This window comes from Bison bison, unplaced genomic scaffold (genome assembly GCF_000754665.1).
Source record: "Bison bison bison isolate TAMUID 2011002044 unplaced genomic scaffold, Bison_UMD1.0 scf7180017864203, whole genome shotgun sequence".
NCBI classification, from domain to species: Eukaryota; Metazoa; Chordata; class Mammalia; order Artiodactyla; family Bovidae; genus Bison; species Bison bison.
In genome coordinates this window covers 5,804,689-5,816,250 of record NW_011494775.1, presented here as the reverse complement: position 1 = coordinate 5,816,250, position 11,562 = coordinate 5,804,689, and the positions used below count along the sequence as shown (strand labels likewise).

At 38.3% G+C, this 11,562-nt stretch overlaps 1 protein-coding gene across 1 annotated transcript in view; it reads left to right on the top strand.

Annotated features, from left to right (window-relative positions):
- HSPA4 (heat shock 70kDa protein 4) overlaps positions 1 to 11,562 on the top strand; it is a 54,689-nt gene that overhangs the window by 25,692 nt on the left and 17,435 nt on the right. The window contains exons 5-9 of the mRNA XM_010844524.1: positions 597 to 696; positions 1,339 to 1,472; positions 4,200 to 4,444; positions 8,531 to 8,607; positions 9,813 to 9,964. Coding sequence (XP_010842826.1) covers positions 597 to 696; positions 1,339 to 1,472; positions 4,200 to 4,444; positions 8,531 to 8,607; positions 9,813 to 9,964 — 708 coding nt within the window. The remainder of the gene's footprint in view (positions 1 to 596; positions 697 to 1,338; positions 1,473 to 4,199; positions 4,445 to 8,530; positions 8,608 to 9,812; positions 9,965 to 11,562) is intronic.

The window sequence follows — 11,562 nt, the reverse complement described above, 5'->3', positions numbered from 1 at the left end:
ATGCAGGTTGAGTGAAGCAGGGCCCAGCTGAGTGTCCCACACACTGGGCTGTGCCCCCACTCCCATGGGCCTCTCTGATGCCTGCTGTTGTTGCTGCCAGGCGAGTGAGAGGTAGCGAGCAGTCCTGCTTGCTATGGCCCTTGGCCCCAGTGCCACTGATTTCCCGGCCACATCTTGGGAAACCAGCACTGGCCACCAGAGGGTGCTCATCTTGACCTGCTGGTTCTTTTGGGTTTTATGTTATATTTAGAAAATCCCTTCTTTTTTTTCCCCTTCTTTCTTTGACAGTAAAGATTGCCTTTTATTCTGATACTCATGATTTTTAAAAAACATTTACATCTTTGGTTTGAAATACATGTTGGTATTTGGTGTTTAGTAGGGATGCAACTTCATTTTCTATATGGCTGTCCATTTGTCCCAAGACTCTAGAGTAGCCCAGATAACGCTGTACTGGTTTGAAAGATTTCCTTGATCATATACAGAGTAAATAGCTGTAGCTATTTGAGGGCATTTCTGGCTTTTACTGTTTTTTTGACAGGTATATTTTAAATCAGGAATTTCCATGATAATGGTAAATTAAAAAATTCTTTTTATAGGTTCCTTGTTTCTATACTGATGCAGAAAGACGATCAGTGATGGATGCAACACAGATTGCTGGTCTCAATTGTCTGCGATTAATGAATGAAACTACTGCAGGTAAGTGACTGTTAACTGAATTTTTTTTTTACTTGCTCAATCTCAAAGGTTGTGAAATCTTAAAACCCTAGGGTTTCTTATTCCATATTTTACTTGGAGCACTTACCAGTATTTTTGGGTACTCTGTCACATATGAAGAGTTTACTTGATAAGTACTTTTTCGGTATCTTCATAGCACTTTGATATTTAATTGCATGTTTTTTGGAAAGGAAGTGCATTTATTATGTGTTTGGAGCATTGCTTTGGTTTACATATTGGGTTTTTCTCCCAACTTGTGGGCCAGTAGAGTCAGAGGGGTGGGGTTTATAAAGCAAGATCTCAGGAGGCAGAATATATGGGAATGTTGAGAGATGGCGCAAGGGAATATGGGGGAAAATGTTTGGAAAAGTGGGAGAAAGTTGTTTTGGAAAAAACTGCCACAGTTGCTGGAACTGGAAATTGGAAACATGAAGGAAGCCAAAGTGAAATGAATGTCAGCGTATATCTCTTTGAAGTCAGTGTTATTTGTGAATAAACCATGCAGAGCTTATAAGGATTTTGAATCTTTTTTTGCAGCTGTAAATCTGTTTTTTCCTATGTAAATGAATTTTAAGTTTACTACTAAAATGCTAACATTATGTTTATTTTTGTATTATTGTGTAGTTGCTCTTGCATATGGAATCTATAAACAAGATCTTCCTGCCTTAGAAGAGAAACCAAGAAATGTAGTTTTTGTAGACATGGGGCATTCTTCTTATCAAGTTTCTGTATGTGCATTTAATAGAGGAAAACTTAAAGTAAGTATATTTTTCCCAGGAGACTGTATTACAGATGTATGATAATTAGGAATTCATGAGAGGCAACTTAAAGTAGTTGGTTATGGAGTTGTGTTTCAGGGCTTCCTTGGTGGTCCAGTGGTTAAGAATCGTCCTGCCAACGCAGGGGATATGGGTTTGTTCTCTGGTCCAGGAAGACGCCACGTGCTGCTCAGCAGTGAAGCCTGTGTGCCACGACTACTGGCCCTGTGCTCTAGAGCCCTTGGGCTGCCACTGTTGAGCCTGCATGCCACAAGGACTGAAGCTTGTACGCCTAGAGCCTGTGCTCTGCAGCATGAGAAGCCACTGCAACTAGAGGAAGCCTGCTAGAGAAAGCAGTGAGGGCCCACCTCAGCCATAAATAAATACATATCAAAGAATTTTGTTTCACTAGTGGAAACTTGGTATGAGCCATCTGAACTAGAAGTTAGTTGTGTAGGGGTGGGGTGGAAGTTGAAGGCCCAAAGTAATTTTTGAGGTGTTGACAAGATAATGAAGCAAAGAGCATAGAACTTGAGGAAAAAGTCCTTAGATTCCTGAGCCTGTTTTTTTTGTCTGTAATGTGGGGAAAATAATGCTTGCCTTGCAGGTTTACTAGGGGGAGTCTTTAACGTATAGTCCCTTCAGAGGTCTTAACACTGAGGATTAAGGGATGATAAGGGTATTCTCTTAAGGTTTTGAATGTTCTGGGAACAGGGTGGAGTGACTAGAACTTGGCTGACCAAAAGAAACCAGCCTAGGAGTTCTAGTCTAGATGTCTAGAGATGATAGAGCTCTGGAGAAAGCAGTTTTGTACACAGAGAAGTCTAGTAATGTTAATGGCAAGGAGGGACCGGAGGGTGATGCTGGTCACAGTTGAAAAAAGCTTTTGTAGTATGTATATACACTTCCTATATTAGTCTCTTTATTAAAGTAAAATTTATGTAGAGTGAAAGGTATAGATTTTAGGTGTTCAGTGAGTTAAAAAAATTTTTTTTAATTGAAGAAAACTACACTTCAGTGTTGTATTAGTTCTAGGTATTACAGCATAGTGATTCAGTTATACATATATTGGTAAATTCTTTTTCAGATTCTTTTTTCCTTATAGGGACAATTACAAAATTGCAAAATACTGAGAGTAGTTCCCTGTGCTATACAGTAGGTCCTTATTGGTTCTCTAGTTTATTTATAGTAGTGTTAATCCCATCTTCCTAATTTATCCCTCCCCCTCAGCTTCCTGTGGTTAACTTTGGTAACCATAAGTTTTTTTCCTTTGTCTGTGGGTCACAGTCAGATTTGATAGTGTTTGCTAGTTCCTCAGTGGTACATAAAATCAGTTTTCTAGCTTGGTGATTTTATCTAGAATGTACTTAAAAACCAAGGATAATCTGCATATTTGCTTTAATTACTTGGGTTCTGTATCAGGGTTTTTGCTGCCAGCTCTAAATTGGCTTTCTGCTCCCCCAACTTGGGGGTTGGTCTAATGGAACTACCTATCCCAGAATAAGTATTTTTTAGATTTGAAGGGTATTTTGAGTTTCTCTTTGTTACAGTCCCTTGTTTCTTTGAAAAATGGACTTGATTCTGCTTTATATTCTGATTTGTCCCCACCCCCCCCTTTTTTTTTTAATATAAAGCAGATCTTGGGGATGGTTGGGAAATAAGAGGATCATAATTTTTACAGATACAAATGATGGACCAAGTGTTATTCTCAAGTGTTTAAGCTTTACTTTTATCCATAATAGGATTATTTCTAAATTCCAGTTTATACTCTCACTTTTTAGACAGCAGGTATTGGCTATAATTTAGCCTTGTCTTTGAGTCAGAGTGATGAGTATTAGTATTTGCTTCACTATCAGCTGTCACTTGTCAGTTTTCCAATTACAGTTTAAATTTAACTATCAAAATACTTACTATAGAATCATACCAAATTTGGAAACATATATGTATGAAGGAAAGACATTTATGATCTTACTACAGTTTGATATATTTCATTCTAGTCATTTATGAAAACAAAATTGGAATTACACAGAACTGTACTCAGTTCTGTATTGTCTGTTTTTTTTTTCTTTCTTTCATGAGATCACTCACTAAGAAAAACTTCCTGAGGACATTTAACATTCTTTGAAGAGATGGTTTTGAGGGTGTTGGCCATCACTTACTTAGCCAGTTTTCTATTATTGAATCTGATTAGATCTTCTGATTTCCTTTAGAGATTTAGAAAAGGATAACCCAACCTAATTATAGTTTTCTATGTTGAATAGAAACAGATTACTGTGAGTTAAGGCTTTAGCATATTTTCTGGTGGTAAATTGCATGAAGCTAAATAAGCCTTTGGTATTATTTGCAGTTTTGTGGTAGAGATAAGACTAGATCTGTATATGACATGTTAGTGTATTGGCTCTTGAATTATAATTATTGTTTGGAGTCAGATTGGTGTAGTGGGGAAGGCATAGGTTTTAAAATTGAGATTGGGTTTTGAATTCTACTTCTACCACTTAATATCTTTGTGACCTATAGATTGTCAGATCTGTTTAGATCTGTAAATTGAGGGTTATGATGTCTCATTTCATAGTGGTTGTAACCTTGTTTAAATGACATATGCACATTGCCTTGTTTCGACCTTAATGTCCCTTACCACCTTTTTATTACAGTTTACCAGTTACATATATGTCATGATAAAATTTTAAATTGGTTAGTTTTTTAACTAATTATCATCTTTTCCCAAAGGTTCTGGCCACTGCATTTGACACAACACTGGGAGGCAGAAAATTTGATGAGGTGCTAGTAAATCACTTCTGTGAAGAATTTGGAAAGAAATACAAGCTAGACATAAAGTCCAAAATCCGTGCATTATTACGACTGTCTCAGGAGTGTGAGAAACTCAAGAAATTGATGAGTGCAAATGCTTCAGACCTTCCTTTGAGCATTGAATGTTTTATGAATGATGTTGATGTTTCTGGAACTATGAATAGGTAACCATATTAATATTTTGATGGTAAACTGAACTGTGGCGTTTCTCTGTATTAGCCTTAATTATCTAATTGTTGAAGTTATCGTGATTGTTACAACTTCAGATTTTGTAGGTAAAAATCTAGAGGCCATTCAGGATCTTGCCTTTAATGTGAAGGTTGGGTTTGATTATTCAAATAATTTCAACTAATTGATTTGTTCTGGTTAATTGGTTAATTGAATGTTCCAAGAAATTGGCAGTTCTTCAACATGTGCCTGTGTTAAACGTGAGTCACTAGTTTTCATAAATTCAGGGCAGAGTGCTTTAATGTAGAATTATATGGAATTTGCTTTAGTCATTGACTCAGAAATTGTGTTTTTGAGTAATTCAGTATCACTTGAGACAACAGGTCTTTTTGTATGACATGATAAGAATTCTGGGTAATTTGATGTTTCAGGGTTATCCTCAGAAACACCCAGAATGTGTCTGTTACCAGGTCAGGTTGCATGGATGTTCTTCAGGATGTGAACTCTACTTACTGGTAGAATTTAAAGAAGACTATGGATTGTTTGGGAAAGTGTGGCCTGAGCCATGCTCAGAATGTTGAGATGGGCATCAGAATTGCTTCTAGTCTGCCAGAATTAGATTACTGTGCCTAGTAACCAGATTGTAGTCACCTTTCTCGTCTACTTGAAGTGATGGTTTTCATTTTAATTTTTTTTCATTAAACTGTAGCTTTCTTGTGTTTGTATAATGTATTAGGTGGAATCCTACACTATATGTTTGGCTTCTTTTGTGTCTGGCTTCTTTAACTTAATGTTTCTAAGTTCATCCACGTTGTATGTGTTTGTACCTCATTGCTTTTTATGGCAAGTAATATTCCATTTGTGTGGGCATATCACATTTTATTCATCCATTCATTAATTACTGGACATCTGTGTTTCCACCTTTGAGCTTTTGTGATGAGTGCTTTAGAAACATTCACCACAAGTTGTGTGAGTATCTTGTTTTCAGTTCTTTTGGGTATGTAGCCAGGAGTGGAATTGCTTGGTCATGTGGTAATTATATACTTAGGTTTTTGTGGAATCACCAAACTATTTTCAGTGTGTCCAGTGCATCTCTAGTGGAAGTGCTCACTTCCCTCCTAAAAGCTCAGAAATACTTATTTCACGTAAAAATGAGTAAAATGCTGAGTTACCATATGATTTAGCATTTCTGCTCTTAGGTATATATCCAAGAGAACTGAAAACACATTTACACAAAAATTTATACACAAATGTTCATAGCACTCTTTTTTTTTTTTGATAGAAATGTGTTTGTTTATTTGAAATTTAAATTACACTGGTGAACCTGTATTTAATCTAGCCATCGTGCTGCTGCTGCTGCTAAGTCACTTCAGTCGTGTCCGACTCTCTGCGGCCCCATAGATGGCAGCCCACCAGGCTCCCCCATCCCTGGGATTCTCCAGGCAAGAACACTGGAGTGGGTTGCCATTTCCTTCTCCAATGCATGAAAGGGAAAAGTGAAAGTGAAGTCGCTCAGTCGTGTCTGACTCTTAGCGACCCCGTGGACTGCAGTGTACCAGGCTCCTCTGTCCATGGGATTTTCCAGGCAAGAGTACTAGAGTGGGGTGCCATTGCCTTCTCCAGTCATAGCACTCTTTATGATACCCCCAAAATGGAAACAACCCAGATTCCCATCAACTGATAAACTAGATAAACAAAACTCAACTGATAAACAAAATATGATATGTCCATATAATAGAATATTATTTGGCAATTTAAAAACTGTTGAATAGATGCATAGTATAGCATGAATGAACCTTGAAAAATTTATGCTAGAGGAAGGAAATGTTAAAATTACTGCATTTTGTCTAATTCTGTTTATATGAAATGTCCAAAATGAGTGGTTGCCTAGGGCTCGGGTTTTGGTGGAGTTGGAAGAATAATGTTAATGGCGGTAAAAATACTCTTTTAGGGTGATGAAAATGTTTTAAAATTGATAGTGGTGATGCTTGCACAATTCTGAATATACTAAAAGCCATTGAATTGTGCACTTTAAATATGACACTTTTTGTGTCATTTCTATTGTATGTGAATTTAAATTTCAGTAAAACTTTATAAAAAGGAACGACCTCTGCCACTGCTGTCTTTCTAGAATGCTCTGTGTACTTTGTTTTTCATGTTTTTATTATGGACATTTTCAAATATGCAGCAAAAGTGGAAGAATTTTACAGTGAACATTCTTATCCTGCCACTTAGGCTCTACCGATAATATTAACTACTTGTTTTTTCACCTACCCATTGATCTATCCGTCCTTCTGTCTACCCATCAGTTTTATCTTTTGATGCATCTCAAAGCCATCTATCTAGACACTTTTAAGTATGCGTATTAACCAGAGTTTAACGTTTGTAGTTTTTGGTATACTTTACATAAAGACATGCTCAACTTTTAAGTGTCATTTGCTAAGTTTTGACAGTTGCATGCATCCTACAAACCACTACTCTCCATCCTTTTAGAAGTTTTCTCAGTGCTCCATCCTCAAGGGCAGCCATTGATAAGGTCTTTTATTTTGAGGGACATAGATTACGTTTACCTTTTCTAGAAGTGTAAATGAAATCATACAGTATTTCGTCTTTTGTGTAAGACTTCTTTGGTCAGCATGAAACTGATACTCATTTAGCTCAGCAGTCCCCAACTGTTTTGGCAACTGGACCTGGTTTCGTGGAAGACAGTTTTTCCACAGATGTTGGGGGTAGGGAAGATGGGAATGATTCCTGGATGATGCAAGAGCATTACATTTATTACGCTGCTGCTGATCTGACGGGAGGTGGAGCTCAGATAGTGATGGGGAATGACTGTAAATACAGATGAAGCTTGCCCTCCAGTCACTTCCTGCTGTGTGGCCGGGTTCCTAACAGGCTGAGGACCAGAGCTGGTCTGTGGCCCGGGTTTGGACCCCTGACCTAGTTGCTGCATGTATCATCTGTTCTTGTGTATTGCTGCCTAGTGTGACGCTGTAGACTTAGGTTTTCTCCTACTGCTGGACTCAACTCTTTCCACTTTTTTGATATTAGGAACAAAACTGTCATTTTAAACTTGATTTTGGTTGCTATACATCCTCATCAATATTGGTATTAGTGATCTTGAATTTTTGCCATTCTGGTGGGTGCATTCTATACCTCTACTGTTTTTCTTTTTTTGAGATGTAATTCGTAAAAGTTAACACATTTATAATTCAGTGGGTTTTAATATATTCATAGAATTGTGCAACCATTACCACAACCCAGTTTTAGAATATTTTCATTACCTCATAAAGAAACTCTAAATGAGCTATCGTTCTGTGAAAAGACATGGGAAAATCTTAACTGTATATTTCTAAGCAATAGTAGTCAGTCTAAAAAGGCTGTATGATTCCAACTATATGACATTCTAGAAATATTTGACATTGTATATGGCATTCTATGTGATAATGATATGACATTCTAGAAGAGAGAAAACTGTGGAGACAATAAAAAGATTCAGTGGAGGTTCAGTGGAAGGGAAGGATGAATAGAGGATGGAAGATCTTTAGAGTAGTGAGACTATTCAGTACTGTACGGTAATGGTGAATACTTCCACCATTTGTCAAATTATGTAGAACCTTAATTTATACTACCATGTATCAGTATTGGCTCATCAGTTGTTAGAAATGTATCTTACTAATGCAAGATGCTAAGAGGGAAACTGAGTTGGGAGTAAGAGGTGTATGGGAATTCTCTGTACTTTCTGTTTATTTCTCTGTAAACCTGCTGCTGCTGCTGCTAAGTCACTTCAGTCATGTCCGACTCTGTGTGACCCCATAGACAGCAGCCCACGAGGCTCCCCCGACCCTGGGATTCTCCAGGCAAGAACACTGGAGTGGGTTGCCATTTCCTTCTCCACTAATATGTTGAGAAATTGCTAAACTCTTCCAAAGTGGCTGTAACATTTTATGTTCCTGCCAAGAATGTATATGAGGTCCAGTTTCTCTGCATCTTTGCCAGTGCTTGTTATGTCTGTTTGATTATAGTTATTTATTCTACATAAAAGTGGACTGTGACTTGACCTGTTGTTTTTTTTTTCATAGAGGCAAATTTCTGGAGATGTGTGATGATCTCTTAGCTAGAGTAGAGCCACCGCTTCGTAGTGTTTTGGAACAGGCCAGTAAGTATTTTTGTGATTAAATTGTTCATCTTGGGCTGTCCGGAGAATGTTAACTCTCCCCACCCCTCCATCCCCAGTTGTACCAGTTTTCACTGTATGAACTACTTCAATGCTATATTAAACTTCTTTTTACCAATATCTTCCCCCTGCAGTACCTCCAGTAGTATCTGGGAAAGTCTTAATAGTTTTCCCCAGAAACATAATTCAGACAGATTCAAAGATGGGTTTAATGTCTTAGGTATTTCATGGTGGTAAAAATTATCTTTAGCAATGTTGCTGTGGTAGTTTTGTGGGATTTTCTGTCAGTGAATCTTGTTGACTAAGAAGGGGGAGGATATGATAACCATATACTTAATTTAATCTCAGGGTAAAAGGTAGAAGTTTGATTTAAGAATATATTACTGTTGTTTCCCAAATCTTTGACAGACCTTTTCCTAGAGTCCACTCTTGTACTCTGATCTTGACACAGGCTCAGATATGAAAACAGAGGGATTTTGACAAATGTATGTTCTTTTCATACTGGTACAGCCCGTTTCTTTAAATAGCCCTTCTCAACAGATTGTCACTCAACAGATTATTGCATAAAATGTGAGCAGGAAGCCAGGTGGTATTAAGAGGTATTTTATGAATGACGGCAGAGCCTTGGGTGGTACCCTCTTTCCTTCTGTTATGAGGAGACTGAACCTGTGTCGTAATCTGAGCCAGCAGAGCCCTGAGGTCCCTCGACTGATACTCTCAGACTGTATCCTGAAGTCTACTTAGTCTTAGTCCACACAGGCCTGTCAGGCTGGGTCAGACAGACCTTCCTTACCACTTGGTGTCCGCCTTTTATTTTCTTTATGGCTAGCTTAACTTTTGGTGTTTTAACACTTATTTGTGTGAGTCTTTCTGAGATTGCAGGACTTCTGCACTATAGGACTTTAGTTATTCCTCACCCTCATCTCTTAAATCTCAGTACTGCTGTGCCACCCTGCCCTCGTTGTTTTGAGCATTAAAATACAACTACCTGCTTCCAAATGGCACAAACTTTTATGTGTGTGTGTGTATGTTACTGTGGAGGGGATGAAGAGTGGTGGTGGGTTTTCTTACATATTTTTGAATTATTTTGTTGTGATAAGATGTTATATTGCTCTCTTGTTTCATTGTAAAACATGAATTGAAAGATTCTTTTAATCTAAGTGTCTATTCTAATTGTTTTTAAATAGAGTTAAAGAAAGAAGATATTTATGCAGTGGAGATAGTTGGTGGTGCAACACGAATCCCTGCAGTGAAAGAGAAGATCAGCAAATTCTTTGGTAAAGAAATCAGTACAACACTAAATGCCGATGAAGCTGTCACTCGAGGCTGTGCATTGCAGGTGAGCTTCCTTTCTTTCACAGGCAGCCACTGACAGGTCGTTGTAGCAGTCCAGCAGTGGCTAATGTATCCAGCTAGTCTGAGACTAGCTCCTGATTTTAGGTCTAAGATTCTGAAACATTTGTTTTAAAATTGATACTAGAGGTGGCCTTCATAAATGGAATTATTAGTACTATATAACATGTAATAAGATGAAAGAATTTACTAGAAACATAAGTAGGCCTGAAATACTACTAGAATTTGGTATATTTGTTACATGAAGTAGTGTTATACATCAGTTAAATAAAGGTTGAGATTAATGGAAAAATAACAAGGAATAGCTAGATTAATGGGTGATTTGACAAATGATAGACACTTATAAAACCACTTATTTCAGTTCAGTTCAGTTCAGTCGCTCAGTCGTGTCTGACTCTTTGTGACCCCATGAATCGCAGCACGCCAGGCCTCCCTGTCCATCACCAACTCCCGGAGTTCACTGAGACTCAAGTCCATCGAGTCGGTGATGCCATCCAGCCATCTCATCCTCTGTCGTCCCCTCCTCCTCTTGCCCCCAATCCCTCCCAGCATCAGAGTCTTTTCCAGTGAGTCATCTCTTCTCATGAGGTGGCCAAAGTACTGGAGTTTCAGCTTTAGTATAATTCCTTCCAAAGAAGTCCCAGGGCTGATGTCCTTCAGAATGGACTGGTTGGATCTCCTTGCAGTCCAAGGGACTCTCAAGAGTCTTCTCCAACACCACAGTTCAAAAGCATCAATTCTTTGGCGCTCAGCCTTCTTCACAGTCCAACTCTCACATCCATACATGACCACAGGAAAAACCATAGCCTTGACTAGACGGACCTTCATTGGCAAAGTAATGTCTCTGCTTTTTAATATGCTATCTAGGTTGGTCATAACTTTCCTTCCAAGGAGTAAGCGTCTTTTAATTTCATGGCTGCAGTCATCATCTGCAGTGATTTTGGAGCCCCCCAAAATAAAGTCTGACACTGTTTCCACTGTTTCCCCATCTATTTCCCATGAAGTGATGGGACCAGATGCCATGATTTTCATTTTTGAATGTTTAGTTTTAAGCCAACTTTTTCACTCTCCTCTTTAACCTTCATCAAGAGGCTTTTTAGTTCCTCTTCACTTTCTGCCATAAGGGTGGTGTCATCTGCATATCTGAGGTTATTGATATTTCTCCCGGCAATCTTGATTCCAGCTTGTGCTTCTTCCAGCCCAGCGTTTCTCATGATGTACTCTGCATATAAGGTAAATAAGCAGGGTGACAATATACAGACCTTGACATACTCCTTTTCCTATTTGGAACCAGTCTGTTGTTCCATGTCCAGTTCTAACTGTTGCTTCCTAACCTGCATACAAATTTCTCAAGAGGCAGGTCAGGTGGTCTGGTATTCCCATCTCTTTCAGAATTTTCCACAGTTTATTGTGATCCACACAGTCAAAGGCTTTGGCGTAGTCAATAAAGCAGAAATAGATGCTTTTCTGGAACTCTCTTCCTTTTTCCATAATCCAGCTGATGTTGTCAATTTGGTCTCTGGTTCCTCTGCCTTTTCTAAAACCAGTTTGAACATCTGGAAGTTCATGGTTCACATATTGCTG